This window comes from Gadus macrocephalus, chromosome 3, assembly GCF_031168955.1.
Source record: "Gadus macrocephalus chromosome 3, ASM3116895v1".
NCBI lineage: Eukaryota > Metazoa > Chordata > Actinopteri > Gadiformes > Gadidae > Gadus > Gadus macrocephalus.
The window spans coordinates 6250452-6268297 of NC_082384.1; the positions used below are offsets into that span (position 1 = coordinate 6250452).

The 17846-nt window shown below is 42.3% G+C and overlaps 1 protein-coding gene and 1 long non-coding RNA gene across 2 annotated transcripts in view; one reads left to right on the forward strand and one right to left on the reverse strand.

Annotated features, from left to right (window-relative positions):
- Positions 1–264: 264 nt before the first annotated feature.
- On the reverse strand, positions 265–9355 carry LOC132453703 (wolframin-like). The gene is made up of 11 exons (XM_060046650.1): positions 9198–9355; positions 8458–8769; positions 7677–7759; positions 5292–5436; positions 2921–3094; positions 2570–2635; positions 2191–2443; positions 1805–2087; positions 1458–1703; positions 922–1200; positions 265–438 (listed from the first exon to the last, which is right to left on the reverse strand). Exons 2-11 carry the CDS (start codon positions 8756–8758, stop codon positions 274–276), a joined length of 1995 nt encoding a protein of 664 aa, XP_059902633.1. The 5' UTR covers positions 8759–8769; positions 9198–9355; the 3' UTR covers positions 265–273.
- Positions 9356–11563: 2208 nt separating this feature from the next.
- LOC132453841 (uncharacterized) overlaps positions 11564–17846 on the forward strand; it is a 154683-nt gene continuing 148400 nt past the window's right edge. Inside the window, exon 1 of the long non-coding RNA XR_009524819.1 lies at positions 11564–11692. This is a non-coding gene — a long non-coding RNA (uncharacterized LOC132453841). The remainder of the gene's footprint in view (positions 11693–17846) is intronic.

A 17846-nucleotide genomic window follows, 5' to 3' on the forward strand; every position in this document is an offset into this window, starting at 1 on the left:
GGTGTTTTCACCCATGGAGTAGGGGTTGGACAGTTACCCTAGCACAGGAAGGTGATCACAAAGCCAATTGATTTGAACTGTGTGGGCGAATGGTTATAGGGTTCTTAAGACGCTGGGTGTGAGGTTTGCCCCGGATGACACTTGTGCCAATGTCACATTGGCACGGATACGCCACAAATCACTTGATTGTTGTTTTCATGAGATTAAAATGTTCTAGTATGGTGCATCTAGAAATATATGCATTGAACTGCAAAGAAGAACAACTCTCTCTGCTCACCTGAAGAACAGGTAGAATAGATAAACATATAGCAGGCAGGGCAGACTGAGCTTCAGCACCACAGACTCCCCTAGTGGCAGAGTAGCAAAGGTGCGCCCCAAAATGCGGATGGCCATCTTTTCTGGAAGGAAGCGAGTCAGGTAACACAGAGATGACGCCACCTGGGAGGAGGATTCAGAGCAGAAGATATTAAGGACTATGCTTCAAAATAATTGTGGAAATCTGACATTATGGCGTTGGAGATTAATTGAAAATACGGAGGGAGATTTATCTGCCTAATAGACCACCGAAGTGTTGTCGTCACCTGATCACCTCTGCATCACATCAGGGTCCATCACTGTTTTATTTAAAAAGATAATATATATTATAATATATATACTATAAATCATTTAAAATATCCAAATTAAATTAGGACGTTTTGGCATTTAAACAAGTTTTAAGAAATAGCTTTGCACCTCTTTCAAGTTTGCAGTATCTAGCGAGGCCAATTGATGCGGTAACACTTGGGTGGCCTATCATTTGACTTGGGGGATACTTGTCTATAAGAAAATATTAAATGTTCTTTAAACATTCCAGATGGGATAATTGGGAATGGCAACAATTTTAAAATAACTTATCAGATGACCAGGGATGTGACCTCTGACCTCTATGACCATGGCCCGCCGTGCGTAGGTGGCCGCAGCAGGGCTCAGGCTCAAGTAACTGATGACGAAGAAGAAGATGGCCACGGTGGCCAGCTCTGAACAGGGGATCCAGATCTTGTCTGCTACAGGGAAGGAGAAAATGACGAAGAAGACAGAGAGGATGAAGTACAGGTGTGGTTCTAGATTGTTCCAGCTGAAGTTGCTCTCGGCCTGTTCCACGTCCAGCCCCGGCTCAAAGCGTGTAAGGAGGGCGGTGAGGGTACTGAAGTTCTCCCACATCTGGAAAATCCACAAGGAGAGGGGATATAAACAACAATACAAACAGTAAGTTTAAACTTCTGGCTCATCTTCTATGAAATTAATGTTGAATGGATATTTCAGAGCCCTCAGACCAAACACACAATACACAAAACCCAAAACGTATAAATACCCAATTATAAAAACTGCTTGAATGTCTAATAATGAAATATAAATAACCTCTGATTGCAGTGAACAAACCATGAGCATCTCCTACTGGTTGCATCTGAAACACTGACCTTGCTTCTTTGGAAAACGCGCAGAGTGCAGAAGATCATGGAGATGAAGGACATGTAGAAGACGACCAGGGGGATTACGAAGGCGAACAGGTCCACTGTCAGATTGCTGATGATGAAGAAGAAGATGAGGGCGTTGACGTGCTGCGTGGGGATTAAGGTGCTGAGCCACAGGACGCCAGCGCGCGACGCCCAGTCCACCAGGTGCTCCTTCACCTCCATCACAATGTGGAGGGGGTACTGGAGCATCTGGCAGAAAATAATCAGCAAAAGTAAATCAACAAAGCTCTACATATTGCAATGATAAACACACACCGATGTCCAAGGAACCAAGGTGAGCTGTACTTTACCATGAAGTTTGACCTTAAGGCCATGGCTCTAATCAGGGCTCCGCTGCGCCTAGAGTTCAGCATCATCCCTCCCTGGGCCAGGCCCCAGGAACCCTTAGATGTCTTCCTTCCTGGTTGTGGGAGTGGGTCTGGGCTCTGCATAAACACATGGACACACACGGACACACACACGTGAGTACACACACAAGCACATACACAAAATCCAACAGCATCGGAATCCAGGCCGTCCGCCGTAGATATCCTGCTCAGTCCCTCTCCAGGATCCTGGCTGTCCATCTGATATTTCTATTTCACCCTCGGGCCCCTTGCCCCTGATTCCTCTCCCAGGCCCTCCACTCCACCCAACACGTTCGGTTTTCTGAGCAGGTTTCCTCCATTTATGTTACTGTAACTTAGATCTGGGGGATTTCGTTATTAAAGCCTTTTTGTTACATTTCCTGAATTCTCCTGTGTATTTGGATCCTATCTCCTGTTGCCGTGCTAGCACTAGTCGTGCCAGCACTAGTCGTGAAGACATGAGCGCTACCTTGCTCTTGTTCTCCTGCGTCACGGTGCGGGGAGGGGAGGCTGGGGCGGCCATGCCCTGGGCAAACTGCTTAGTGATCTCAACAAAGTCATCCAGGTCCACCAGATCCTGAGCTAAGAACACAGCAGGACATGTTCACGTTTTAATTTGTCTGGTATACAGACGGAAAGACGATTACACACAACACAAATGTAGACTTATGAAATGAACAAAACAGAATTAAATGCTGACACACTTACACCTGTTGCTGACCATGCTCTGTAAGATCTTTTGGGTCTGGCCTGCGGTTGGTCCAGGGATGCCACCTGTTAAAAATAACCACCACAAATCACAACTTCTTCCTGCTGGACGGTCATGTGATATGCAGAATATTGGAACTATTTTTACCCTTTCTCTTATGTATATACATGTAGGCATGTGCATGTGTGACCTTTACCCGTTGTATGTATGCGTATACATGAACGTGTGTGTGTGTGTGTGTGTGTGTGTGTGTGTGTGTGTGTGTGTGTGTGTGTGTGTGTGTGTGTGTGTGTGTGTGTGTGTGTGTGTGTGTGTGTGTGTGTGTGTGTGTGTGTGTGTGTTCTCTGTACCTGGCTGGTTGTTGACTTGACTGACGTTTTCCAGCAGCTCAGTCATGGCCACCTTTGGTTTCCTGTCTGGGTTAAGCTTCCAGTACATCAACATGGCTGCCTTACGCACGGCCAGCTCAAACTTACTCTCTGTGGACAGCCTACGCACTTCATCCTCGTTGTCTGGGCTGATGCCTGGTAATAATAATGGAAGATGCATATGTTTTTACTGTTTCTTGGTATCTGCATATGGGATTTGTCATGTTGTTTTATCTCCCTTTATGTTAACCAATAGCCCTGGCTTGAACTGAACAAAGAGGGATGGACTCAGTAAGTGTCAGCCGTAGAAGAAGAGACTCCTTGGCGTTAATGTAGGCACCTCTGTTCTTTAGTCAGTCGCCCAGTTTGAGGACATGAAGCATGAGGTGTTGACTGTAACTGTATTATTTTCCTCCTCGGATGTCATGACATAGCATTCTGGGGAGGGGTGAAACTGTTAAAATACTGCTAGACTGGAGGCTGGTGTATGCATAAACTACAACTACAAGGTGCTTCTATGCATTAAGTCTGTCTTTCTAGGTGCAATATGTCATACATAACATCCCAGATCATAACACAACAACAAAAACAACAACAACAACAGAAACATGAACAACAAATGTTTTAATTTAAACACTGGTTTGGCTTGGCCTTTCATTTGTTAAAGGTCCCATGGCATGCTACTTTATGGATGCTTCAATATAGATATTAGTGGGCCCCTAACACAGTATTTAGAGACGTTCCCGAAATTCAGACGTGGTGCAGAATTACAGCCACTACGAGGCAGTCGCACATTGAGCCTTCCCCAAATGCGCCGTTTCGATGTCTTTAGCTTTAATGCAAATGAGGAGGAGGGAGGCGGGTCAAGGAGGAGGGTTGGGGTGCGGCCCTGAGCAGCCTGTGGCCACGGTACCATACACTCTGTTTACAGTGGATGCATCGCAATGGCGAGGTGCACACAGCCTTTGGCCGTGTTCTGTAAATAAACAAAATTTAAATAAAAAAGCCAAAGTTCCTTTCCCCCAATTCCTTCTCAACCATGACTGCGATAACCCCAACTCCAATCTCGTTCTGGAAAACCAGAGTTGACGGTTATGCGCCATAATAACACCAACAGCAGAACGATTATCCAAATAACAGTGTACAAGTGTACAACATTTGCACACACACACACACACACACACACACACACACACACACACACACACACACACACACACACACACACACACACACACACACACACACACACACACACACACACACACACACACACACCCACGTCACGCTTGCAGGTCGTAGCTCATTGTCTCAGTTGCGGGCCAAATTCTCTGGGCGGGCAAGGCAGAGAAAGGGGTGGTAACTTGGCCCCTTATGACGACATATGGGGCCATATTCAAAATCAGCGTGCCTGAGCTTCCATCTTTGCAAAGGCGAGCAGGATACCGAGTGCTCGTTTTACACTGAACGCAAGTTCTAGCCACTTGGGGATGATAGGCAGTCTAGGGCAACTCATATTATTGTTAAAAAACCTCATAAAGTGAGATTTTCATGCCATGGGACCTTTAATAACATGCAATGGTCTCTGAGGGGCCGTTTACTGAAGCATCTCCCTTCCCCTTTCCCTTCCCAGATTGTAGTTCAGGGAAGAAGTTGTAATTCAACAAAAAAGTAAAGTAACCAATAGCAAATACACTTTTGATATTTGCTATTGGTGATAATACACTTTTTCAGAATATGAGGTATATAATAAGAGGTAGGCCACCATCGTATCCTTTTGATAGTATACAGTCTGAAGATGGCTCCCAAAATAACATTAAACCACTGCCAAATCCAAACTTGTTGAATGCATTTTTAAAGAAGTTGCTGAACAGTATTTCAGTATTCATGGAGGATGTAATTCTGCGGTTTGAGGGCTGAACCGGATGGAGTCAGATGGAATATTTGAGCTCAAAGAGGAGGATCAGGAAATAAATACGTTCTGATGATCCACAGACAACATTAATGTTTCATAGCAATATATGGAATTCTAAATTAACTTTTTATCAATCCTCTTTTTCTTTTTCCCAGTGTACCCTCCCACACAATCAGAAGGAAACAACACATCTTTTGAACAACGTTACCAGGAGTATTCCAGTCTGCGTAACAGCTGACAAACTCTCAGATACTTCCAATTATCCAGTATCTGGGAGTATACAGGAGTATTCCAGTCCAGGTACAACTCTTTTCCCGCAGTGACACACACACACACACACACACACACACACACACACACACACACACACACACACACACACACACACACACACACACACACACACACACACACACACACACACACACACACACACACCTTTATTTTGGATCCAGCAGCGCTGAAGAAGACGAGCTGCCCCTCTTCTTCCCTGCTTGGCGGCTTTCAGTAACCACCTCACTGCAAGACTGTTGTTAAGTTCTGTGTCCCTCTCCTCGGCTACAATCAGGTAATGTTGACCCAACTGAAAAGTAAACAAAGAAAATGTTGAAATATTGGCACTCATTTCAGTTAGGTTAGGGGCTCCCTCGAAAATAGATCTTGTCTTCTCAACGGGACTTGCCTAGTAATATAAAGGTTTGATCAAAATGAAATGATAATATGTATTTGTGTATAGAATTGATAGAATTTTAAAAATATTGATATATTATATTGACAAAGGGTTAGGTAATCTAGTAATAAAGCATTATAATCTATATATATATGCCTGAAGACAGGGGGCTGAGGCTGCATGCTAATAAAAGGAAGAAGACAGACCAACAGAAGCAGGAAATTATAAGACGGTATCCGACATGCAGGGTCTCGTGACCAAGCTGGAGACGCTGGCCAATCAGAACTCCTCCTGCAAACAACACAGTGAGGTGCTGAAGCTGTCCCTCAGTGCCAAGGTTCTACTAAACTACCAATGCTCTACTAAACTTGGAGGAGAATGAGTCTCTTCGGACCAAGAATACTTGATTATACTATGTGGAAAATGTGAAGATGTTTTTCTATTTAAAAAGGCTGCTAATAATCTAGTAATAAAGCATTCTAATCTATACATGTTTTGGACATACATAAGGTATGTCCACTCTTGAGTCCTTCCTGTTACAAGCAGACTACATTATACTCAATCCCATGTTCCATGTTTGAGAGTCCATGCTGTTCCAGTTTGTGCAGACAAACTTTTGGCCTATCAGGTGACGCTTTTCTAATATTAACTTCTATTTTAAAACCCCTGACCGCCTCCTCCCCTCTCAAGCATGATGTGCACATTAAAGCACCACACTCACTTACAGAGTCAGAGGACAGGAATACCGTTTCTAATCTAATCTTCCCACCATCTCCACACGTACACACTTGTAATGTAATTTTGAATGCATAGGCTTCGTGGCTGTGCATTACAGAGTCACTGCAAATGGTCCGGTATATGAGAACGTGTGTTCATGCTTTTGTATGCTTATGTATGAAACTGATGCATTTGGAACATGTCAGTATCTAAACCAAGGTTGGAAGAGGACTCCGGTGTGCTTCAGAAGGCTTTCCTTTGTCCTCCTCTGTGACTGAAAACCTGAAACATGCCACAAACTATTTGTGTGTGTGCGTGTGAGCGTGTGTACTTATGTTTGTGTGTGCGTACCTGTTTTTGTGCCTGAGTCTGCATATGCATGCGTGTGTGATGTGTGCATGTGTGTTCATTAATCTGTTGGGAAGGATTAACATCAGAATTTATTCAAATGTAGGATTCGACAGGAACAGAAGGAACCAGGAGACTATTTACTGAGCCAACTGAAACATGCGTGTTTCATCTCTGATCATCATTCAAAACGCTTGACACTGTTGCAGCAAATATCGCTCACCACCCAATTCATCGACACTGCGACCAACACTTAAAGGGCGGTTGCCAGTGTGTGAAATACCAAGGGTGAATCGGGGGCGCCCCCCCATTCAGCGCCGGTGGGCTCAGTTTGGTTTGGGGTTGAGACAGGCAGAAGAAGAATGTGAGAAGACTGTGTATGCTGATGCTTATCATTCATGCTTAACACGTCTTAGTGTCATTATTTGATGAAGAAGCCAAAAATCCTTGTTGCCATTCTTTTCCTGCCAGTCTTTAAAGAATTTAAAGAGCCCCCAAAATGTAGCAGGGTCTTTCAGGGCATCTCAAGTGTCAATCACTTGAGACGCCCTGAAGTGATTGAGTCCCCATATATTTTGCACATTGTCCTTGTCCATAATAACATAATTTAATATTAAATGAATATTGCCCGTGTTTATGTAGCTTCTGCCTCATAATCTTGTTTTCTTTATTTCTAGTTAATGGTTAGAGATAGCTCCCTTCCTCTCTCCTTTTGAAATATCGGTGATGTGTTAGTATGCATTTGTGTGACCATTGTAGCCCAGTTGTTTATTGACAATTCATTAGTCAAGTTTAGACCTTGTGGAACTTTTGGTTTATGCCTCTTTGTATCCTTTGATGTTTATGCGTACGTTGTGAAGGAATGTAATGAAAGAAGGTGCGTTGTTAAACTGAAGATGCTTGGTAAATGCCGCCAGTGTGTCTAGTGTCTACCCATGACCATGCTCTATGAAACCAACTTTATTGTTAAGAAGCGTCCTACGATAAATTCCTTTTCATCAGTATGTTTGCAGAAGAGTGAATGGACGCACGTGTAACAATCTTTATTGGCCTTTATGTGTGTTTGTATGTGTGTGTTGGTGTCTAACCTGGGTCTGAGCTCGGGCATCTCCAGCTTGTGCTTTCCCCTCCAGCTGCTCCAAAGTTAACTCCTTCTCCTCTGGCTCTTCCTCTGGAGCAAAGCCATTGAGAGAGGGGTGTGATGATATTAAAGAAGGTGCTGTATAACACATTAGTCTACACAAGGTGCTGGCATTAAGTTAACCTCCTTTCTAGCCTTATACCTACCTTTTAATAAAGTGTAGTTTTACTCATACTACATATATTCTACAAACCATATAATATACCTCCTCAACATAATCAATACTATTAAATAAAACTATGACTTATGACTAAAGGTCATAAGTTAAGTATAAGCCTAACTTGGAAGAAAAAGTTCTGACATGGTTGAAACATGTGTTCTTGTTACATGCACCAGTATCCTTTAACCTTATGAACTTCTAAAAGTATCACATTCATTTTCTACAGCTCAGCAATGTTTCTCCCCTGGTGACAATAATCCCTTGCCTTGCGCATCCCTTAAACTACTAAGCAACAGAATGAAAGCAGATATAATTCTAGAATCTTTATATCTCTTAACTAATAGGAGTTTAACTTCCACACAGCATCGCCCCTCAATGATGAATGTTTCACATTACAGTTTAAGTTGTGCCAATGACAGAATAAGAAGTCTCCTCACCTGGTGTTTGTAGGCATACGTTGCTATTTGTATGTATGAGAAAGAAAAAAAGACTGTGGTTGTCTGAGCACAACTGGTGATCAATCTGATTTTATTGTCATCACAGAGCTCAGAGCACAGGAAGTACCTACCATCGTCTTCATCTGCTGCATCCTCCTCCTCTGCCTTCCTGAATCGCTCTTGGATGATCACCTTTTTGGCAATGGCAGCGAATGTGCGTTTGGCGGGGGCTTTAGGTGACATGGTGGTTGCAAGAGGGAGGTCAGCAATGACTGCATGAGGCTCAGGACAAGCGGTGTGGCTAGGATTTGGGGAGGTAGATGTCGGCGGGACGGGGGCTGCATTAGACTCAGAAGACGATTTGTTGTTGGATGGAATAACGGCAGACATTTGTTCAATGTCGTCAACGTCTAAAGGTGAAAGGGAATCCATTTCTTGAGAGGCTGAAGAGGAAGAAGAGGATGAGCAGGAGAAGTCACAGTCAGTTTGAAGACAAAATACTGAAGTGGGTTAAGGAGGGAGGAGAGGAGGAAGATGAAGATTGTTATGTTTAGAGAGATTAAGGTTAAGAAAAGGCCTCTCCGTAGGGTTTAGGAGAAGGGAACTTCCGGAGAGGGCATGACTCCTTAGAGGTAGAGATGAGGATTGAATCTCCATCTATCCCAGGTGTTAAAGAGAGATCATTTAAAATGTTTACATGCAGTTTTATTTTCTCATATGGGTTCTACATACTTTTTCAGAACAATCATCAGGAGTGCTAATATGTTTCACTCAGAATTGAACATCGATTTTAGGCAATAGAGGCCTAAATATAATTGATTGTTCCTGGCAACACAATTGGGAACACTCAAATAAAACACATTCAACTTACCTGATTTTTTACTTTGAAGACTTCTTCAAGGCAAAACCCCATTCCTGTTAAAGTCAGAACTTAAGGGTGATTTCTTTGCTGGGGTCCATTAGCTCTGTACAGTACACTGAAACCAGAAACTGTTTGGCTGCACCTTTACAGTCTCTAGCCATAGCAGTGGCCCGCCCTCTTAAAATAGACTATCCATTCATAGGCAACTCTGAAGCCCTGTCAACAAATCAGCTCATTGGATAGTCCATGAAAGTATGAGGTGGGATTGTGCTTTTATAAAGCATCCGCACCAAGAAAACAAGGTACAGACAAAATTATTTCTTGGCTTATTTTGTTTCTTGATGATGAATGATTTGATCTTGGTTTTTATCCTTACAAAAACTTTTTATGATCTGATTTAACCTAGGCCATTTTTGGGTACATTTCCAACTATCTTCTTCGATGAATCCAATAAGGTAAAATAAAAAACTTTTTAAATATCTATGCCAGCTTATTGTATTGTATTGTAATCAAATTGTAATTGAATGCATGTATGTATGTGTATGTATGTATGTATGTATGTATGTATGTATGTATGTATGTATGTATGTATGTATGTATGTATGTATGTATGTATGTATGTATGTATGTATGTATGTATGTATGTATGTATGTATGCATGTATGTATGTATGTATGTGTCAGTAGTAGCCTACATCAAACCGGTCGCATGCGGAGATGAGTTGTCCTACCTAAATTCAATGTCTAGGGGGCGATAATGAGCCGAAGCTCTGAGAATCTGCAAGAGAATGTCTAATACAGGGTTTTTCAACCTTTGGGTCCCGACCCCATGTGGGGTCGCCTGGAATTTAAATAGGGTCGCCTGAAATGTCTAGTAATTGATTTAAAAAATAAATAAATATTGATAAAAAATATATATATGTATATATATTTTTTTTAAATAAAACACTACAAATAATCATACATAACTGTCTCCTATACTTTCATTTTCCCGAATATAAATCTAGTTCAAATAAAATGCAGCAAATATCTGAGCTGGTGCATCTTTGAGTGCCGCGATCACGTGACTGCACAGTTAACTAGGGATGCACCGAATTTTCGGCCACCGAAATACTTTTATCACCGAAACAACACGGCCGAAACAGAAATTTGTGATGATGACGCAAACAAAAAGCGCGGCCAGCACACGCTTGTCTGGATAAGCGCCAATATGTCTGCGGTGTGGACGTTTTTCAATGTTTCTGAGAAAGACCCACGTATAGCGATTTGCAAAAATTGCAATGCCTTGATTTTAATGAAGTTAGTACACAGTCATAGCCATAAATGCAATGGTACTAGGGTTGTATTACCGAGTATAAACGGTATAAACTTTGAAACCAGGTCAACCGCCATTTTCTCCATCAACTCTCCTCTCACACTCGGTGACAGCGTCTAGCAGCGCGCCAATTCTCGGTTGCAGCGTCTTATAACTTTCTATATATAATAGTATAATATAATTTTATAGATAATATCACGGCCCAAAACTCTGTGCGCCCCCGGATGGCAGTAGCGCGGGGAGATCTCGTAGGGATTGGGCTTTGCAGGGTTTATTACCGGCGTTGCTATGGTTACCGGTCTTGCGTGTTCCAACGCTTTATTAGGACGCCTATCTATTAGGTTTGTATACATTTATTTTTTATGAAAAAACACATCAAAAATAAAACAGTGCAAAGACAACTGCCGAACTTTTAACTTTTTTAACCTTATACCCTAATACCGCGGCAACCCTAAATGGTACTAATAATTGTCATAATAATTTCTTTCGGTGTTTCGGTTTTCGGCCTTGTTTTCCTCATTTTCGGTTTTCGGTTTCGGCCAAGAATTTTCATTTCGGTGCATCCCTAACAGTTACATTACTTGAGTTCAAGCTCAAACCTGTAAAATGTAAAAACAAACTTGCAATCAGAGTGTATAAAACTAAATGGAAAGATTTATTCGCCCGCCTGGCCCTGTCCCTCCAAAGACAGTTCCAAGAGGAACTGTGGCACAGACACCAAAGACACAGCGAACATACGATTCAGTATGGATTTACAAGTGTGATGGAATGCTACGAGGAGAAGCCGAAATGTCTGCTATGTAGTAAGGTCCTGTCTGCCGAGAGTATGAAGCCAAACAAACTCAAAAGACACTTTGAGACACCACCCAAAGAGCATGTCGGCAAACCAAGAGCTTTTTTCGAAAATAAATTTGCAGACCGAACAAACAGCAAGTGTAGTATTTCAAAAAGGCTGTGACTGCTAGTGAACGGGCCCTGAAAGCTTCTCTTGAGGTGAGCTATCTCATTGCTAGGAATATGAAGCCACATAGCATTGCTGAGACTTTAATATTGCAAGCTGCAATCGATGAAAACGATGTGCGGGTAGGAAGAAGCTAAAAAAATAACTAAATTGCGCCCATTGCAGACATACTGCACCAGGTCGTAACCATAGTGAATTACATCAAGCCACATCCTCTGCGCGCATGTCTGTTTGCAACACTGTGTGCCGACAAGGGCTCTGAATATGAAAACATACTATTTCACACAGAGGCACGGTGGTTGTCGAGAGGTTACCAGCAGAAAATGTGCCTCCTTGCATATATACCGGACATCTTTGGAAAATTGTCAATTTGGGCACTTATCCTGGCTACTCTGTATTTGTTGAGTACAGCTGAATATTGCATTTTTTAAGGTCACGTATCTGTTCTAAAAAGGCGTTAAAAAAATGCGATGACGTCACACATTGTCATACTGTCAGAGGTACTGCCTTATGGCAGTTTCTAAAGCACTTTGGCACTTCGGGATTTCCCTTTTCCCGCAACGATAACACCAGCTGTTGGAGGTAAGGCTTTTTCTTGCTTAATACACTAGTTACAGTGTTTTAGTTTTAGTGAGCTAATGTAAAGTGAGCTTTAGTGAGCTAATGTAGTTTTAGTGAGCTAATGTAAAAAAAGAAATGCGCGAATGTTTTACATATGTATGTAACTTACAGAGTTTTTTTTTAATCCTCACTAGTGCCGATGATAAAGCTTTTTTTTTAGTAACGATTATGAGCCATTTTTTTCTCCTGAAATAGAAACCTGGATTAGAGTCATAATTTTAAGACTGCATCAACTTAGTTTACATCAGTAAACAATTTCCTAGAGAGCAGTGTTCTGTTGTACTCCTCCTCATGCCTCTTCCTTTCTTGATCTCTACAGTTGGACCTTGATGCTGTGACAACGGACAAGTCTTCTTCCTCTGTCCTTTTTCCCTGCCTCTGTTCTGTATGTTCAGAGACATAAAAAAATCATTTTTATTTTTTTATTATTATTATTTACTATTAGTTACTGTTCTTATTGTGTTCTTGTTAGTGTGATGTTTGAATGAACTTGCCTGTTGCAATGTTGGTATAATGTTTGTATAATTACTGTTATACAACTGTTACTGTTTCAATGTGACCCAGACCATATTTCTCATTTAACAAACATGTGTAGCTTATAATGTGTTGCAGGGCAGAGCAATTATATTCAATGGCTTAAAACAAACCCATCTGTAAAGATCAGTGAATGCATAGAAATCAATGACAATTAGTGTAGATGGTTTTCCATCTACACTGCAAGGTCATTAGACCAAGTCCTACAAAAAAAAAAACAACGACTGTAATAGCAGATGTTGAAGTTGTTAAATCGTTAACAAACAATTTGTATGGAACAATCGTTTAAGGTTAAGTGCTTGAGTCTCGACACTTTAGAGAATGTCTAGCGCGCAACTTGAATAAGCCATGTGCGATTTTGCCCGGGCTCCAGCACAACTTTCCCTACCAGGTGCAGCCTCAGGTAGCCTAGGGCCATTCATATAGGAGCAAGCAAGAACGTTACCTTTTGCTGTCCTTGGGAAACGAAAAGACGGACAATCCGTTTCCACTGTGAGCAGTTTATCATTGCACATTTACGAGGCATTTCTTTTTTAAACGATCTTTATTTTCGAAAAATAGACAATGACAGATGAAATGATATTGAGCGGGACATTGGCTGTGTTATTTAAAGGCACCCAGTGCAACTTTCGAGGCTTAAAAATAAACATTCAATTTCTAGTCTTTTTTACACGTAGTAAGTTTCAATAACTCCATACCATTACATACCGACATTCAAGCAGCAAAGATGAGACATCGTTGTGTGGTGAGAACTGATTTTTTGTAACCTACAATAAATAAAGCAGGCTTCCAGTCAATGGAAAAATGGCTTCTCCCCACCGGCGATTGTTGTTGTTTACGATTTTCTATCAGTTCTCACCACACAACGACGTCTCATCTTTGCTCCTTGAATGTCGATATGTAATGGTATGGAGTTATTGAAACTTACTACGTGTAAAAAAGACTAGAAATTGAATGTTTATTTTTCATTGAATGTTTACATAAAGTTGCACTGGGTGCCTTTAAAGGGACTCTCACCTTTGTTGCATTTGAGAATTACAGCACATTCAAATCATCCCGCCTTCCTCCAATGCCCCACCCCCTAAGCGTTATTTTTTAGAGTACAAAACTAAGCGTTATTTTTAGTACTGTAACGACCTCGCCGGTGACATAATGATGTCGAGTCATTAGTAGTTGAAGGTAGTTTTAATGAACCAAAACCAGGTCACTGAAACCCGTAACATTGTAACCAACGGCAGAAAACCGACACAAAACAAACCCCGGTTACCCCGGCAACCCCCAACACGGTCTCACTCGCGTGCAGGCCCCCACCCTCGTGTTCTTCCAAGGCCCTCCCCCAGCTGACCTAATGATTCGCCCCCACGCTGATTGACAAGAAGAACATTACAATACATGCACATAGAACAACTGGCATAACGGACAACGAAATATAATGTAACACATAACACACAAAGTATTTAACTGTCCCAGGGTCGCTACAGTACAAAAGTTCTAGACTCCCATGGGTTATGTTTAGACTCCCAGGGGTCATAATATCTACCATCCTGGAGCTCCAGATTAGCGGGACAACGTCGCGTCTGAGCCCGAAATGGGTCCCGTAATCGGGACCCATCGGAGTGTGGCGGTTGGTTGCCAACTATGGCGAGTGGATAGTGCCAAACCTAAGGATTCCCTGGAAGAGGCAAAGGAGCAGCCTACCCTACGTCGCCGTGGGAACGTGTGAAATTTTGAATGGGATTGATTGGGACTGCAGACGAGAGACCAGCAGCGACGTCACGGCGACGGCATGGAAGATCCGCCCACCGGCGGCGGTGTCACGGCGACGTACATAAGGAAATTCAGACAAAATGTACGTCTACTCTCGACGTGTGGATAAGTTCGTCGCCACTAAGACGCCTGCTACCCTACGTCGCCGTGAGAACGCCTGAACTAGAGAGAAGGCTATTTAAATATATTAAATATAGCCGTGGTCTTATAAATCTCTCCCGGTGGGTTGCACGAATAATTGGCGTTCCGGTATCAACAGGGCTCTCATCAAAAGGGCATGCCATTGTGAACACATGGACTCTGCGGTGAACGCAGCTTTAAATCCCCAAAACCGGGTTATGTTCCAAACTTAACCTGCACAAAACCTGGTCCGACCAGGTTTGATTCAGAGCATATGTTGCTATAGTAACTAACATACCGTGTTCATTTTGGAACGGAAACCCTAGGGTTACCGCAAACCCTGGGTTCATTTGCCCGGTTATGTGATAAAACCGGCTTTGTGGAATACCCCTCTGCCCTATGAAGTGACATCATGCCCATACAATCATCAAAACATTTTTGAGATCTGTTTTAAAACTGTTTGTCTTTTTGACACATAAAAACTAACGTTTTTTATAAAATGTCATCAACTTATTCATCAACAAGTCATTGGATATATTAATACCGGAAAATAATGAAGAAAAAAATCATATATATAGACTGGGAATCGAACCCCAGTCCCAACGGCGGCGGCGTGCATATCCTCTCCACACGGCGGCGGCGTAGCTTCTCCACACGTTCATTTCACACGTTGTTATCCTTCTCCAGGGAATCCTGGCACTATCCACTCGCCATAGCCAACGGTCTGGAGGTCTTCCTGGAGCTCCAGAGTAGCGGGACAACGTCGCGTCTGAGTCCGAAATGGGTCCCGTAATCGGACTGAGTGTGGCGGTTGGTTGCCAACGGTCTGGAGGTCTTCCTGGAGATCCAGTGTAGCGGGACAACTTCGCGTCTGAGTCCGAAACGGGTCCCCTAATCGGACTGAGTGGTGCGGTTGGTTGCCAACGGTCTGGAGGTCCTGAGAATCATCCAGGGGAGCGGGACCACTTGGCTTCTGAGGCCGAATCGGGTCCCCTTGTCGGACTGAATGGTGCAGTTGGTGGCCAACAGTCTGGAGGTCTTCCTGAGGCTCCAGGGGAGGGTAACTCTGTGAGTCCGTGTCCGAGATGAGTCCCCTAATCGGACTGAATGGTGCAGTTGGTGGCCAACAGTCTGGAGGTCTTCCTGAGGCTCCAGAGGAGGGTAACTCTGTGAGTCTGAGTCCGAGATGAGTCCCCTAATCGGACTGAATGGTGCAGTTTCAGTACGCCGTGGACCACTTTGGTCTGCCATCGTCAGTCGCTACTCGCTACTGTCTGCCGTGGAATCAAAACAAACCCTCTAGTTGAGGACGCGCCTTGATGACGCAGGCCCGAATGCGCCACAAGAAGCAGACGGAAAACCTTATATATCCATGCAGCAAACAGACAGGTCTGTCGGCCAATAAGGTCATTCGGTCCGAAGAATTTTTTTGGTTGAAGTTTTCACTAAATATTATGAGAGTAAAATAATTGTTTGTTTTTACTCCTGGTGGGTCTGTCTTGCATATTAGAGTGTTATTACCTTATTAATACCAATTTAACCTTATCCAAAAAAAGTGTAAAAATGCAACAAAGGTGAGAGTCCCTTTAAGGTGGTCATACTGTACCTACCAAGTATATAACACATTGAACATTGAACACAAGAAATGGAAGAAATTCCATTCATGCCCATCTACTTTCACCATACATAACTACATAAAAAATAAAAGGGCCTGCAGGAAAATATAAATACAGTACGCAAAAATTCACTTCGACGGAAAGTCCAACTTAAGATAATGTTTCTGATTGTGCTTCAGCTTCAGATGCCGTCAAGAGCATCTGAAGAGACACAATCTTGAAAAAAAAAGAAAAAAAAAATATTTTTTTTTTCTTTTCAAAACGCCTCCTCAAGCGTTTTATTAGCAGTTTATGTAATCAGTCGCAAGTCCGTCCCTGATCAATCAGCATTCATTAGCAGAATGCTAGCGTGTACGGCCAACAAAGGCCCAAACTGTAAGAAATCGAAAGGACATAAGTCTCATTCATTCGACTTTTGAACTATAATCTATATTGAACTTGCGGAATCTACAATAAAATTTGCGATATTTCAACGACAAGCAGGTGAAAGAGTCATATTTAGCCGTCTAGCCCCATAGACTCCCATTCAATCTGGACTCGCCCGCGATCACCCAGTGGATGTCTAATTGAACTACAACCAAGATCGGTACAATGGGGCGTATAGGAAGTGCCCAGGCTCTTCGTAGACGGGCTCTGATCAGGCCCCCAGGATAGGCGCATACTTCCGCAATCCACCAGTGCTCAGAGGCCAAGCCTGGTATTGCAGCTGTTTAAGCTGGCTGTGGACGGGGGTCCGTCATTTCATGTGGCCCAGAAGTAGATATCGCCCTCCACTCCAATACAAGTGGGGAACAAGATTGTGTCTCCGCAAAAAATGTCTGGATATCAATCAAAGGCTCATAATTATATTTCTACCCTGTTCTAAAAAAATATTTTTTTTTTCTTTTCAAAACGCCTCCTCAAGCGTTTTATTAGCAGTTTATGTTGGGTGGGCAGCTGAAAGGAGTCGTACTGAAACAAACGGCTCCTTGCTATGGCCCTATTTTGAAGTGCACGGCTCCATTAACTTCCGAGTTAAATTAAATTCCGAATTAACTTCCATTAACTCCATTAACTTCCAAAGTCTGAGATTTGTCCTTTTACTTAACATGAATGGCGTTGAACACGGATATATAACACACATATCATTGAAATAGCTGTAACAGGCACGGACGTATTGATTACCTGAATGATTATGGGAGACCTACGTAATTTTCATAATATTGTTAATTGTCTAATATTAACATTTCATTTGCGTTGGTAGGTATTTCATTTTCATTTGCTTGTTTAGCTATGTATGACAGGGTTATGGTTAGCTATGTATGACAGTTGACAATGTTGGTGTATTACAATTCATTATTTGGGTAGGCTACTGCAACTTCGTTGCTGGTCGATATGTAAACATTTACTTTTATATAAATTATTGATTGCATTTTTCGTAAATAGTTAGTTGGAAGGAATCTGTTTCTTAAGCAATAACATTGAACTGAATTTTTTAGGCCTACATACGTTTACTATGTTACTATGGTATTATATGGAGCAATCTTACATATTTATGAAGTTTCCAGATCAATAAAGTTCTATCTCTTTTAATTTGAACTGCCTGTATGTCCTCTTGATTATAGTATTACAGTGTGTACCTTGGTTATCAGCTATCATAGAATGGTGTCAATGTGGTATTGGCATATATATTCCAGAATTTGAAAAAGGATATGGATATAGAGTGGGTGACTTTATCAGTATACT

Excerpts from the sequence above, each read along its gene's own strand:
- LOC132453703 (XM_060046650.1), bottom strand. The coding sequence starts at position 8,758 with ATGGATTCCCTTTCACCTTTAGACGTTGACGACATTGAACAAATGTCT. Across the intron at positions 3,095-5,291 it reads CTGCTGGATCCAAAATAAAG|GCATCAGCCCAGACAACGAG; the intron begins GTGTGTGTGTGT and ends TATTATTACCAG. Across the intron at positions 2,444-2,569 it reads GAGCATGGTCAGCAACAGGT|CTCAGGATCTGGTGGACCTG; the intron begins GTAAGTGTGTCA and ends CTGTGTTCTTAG.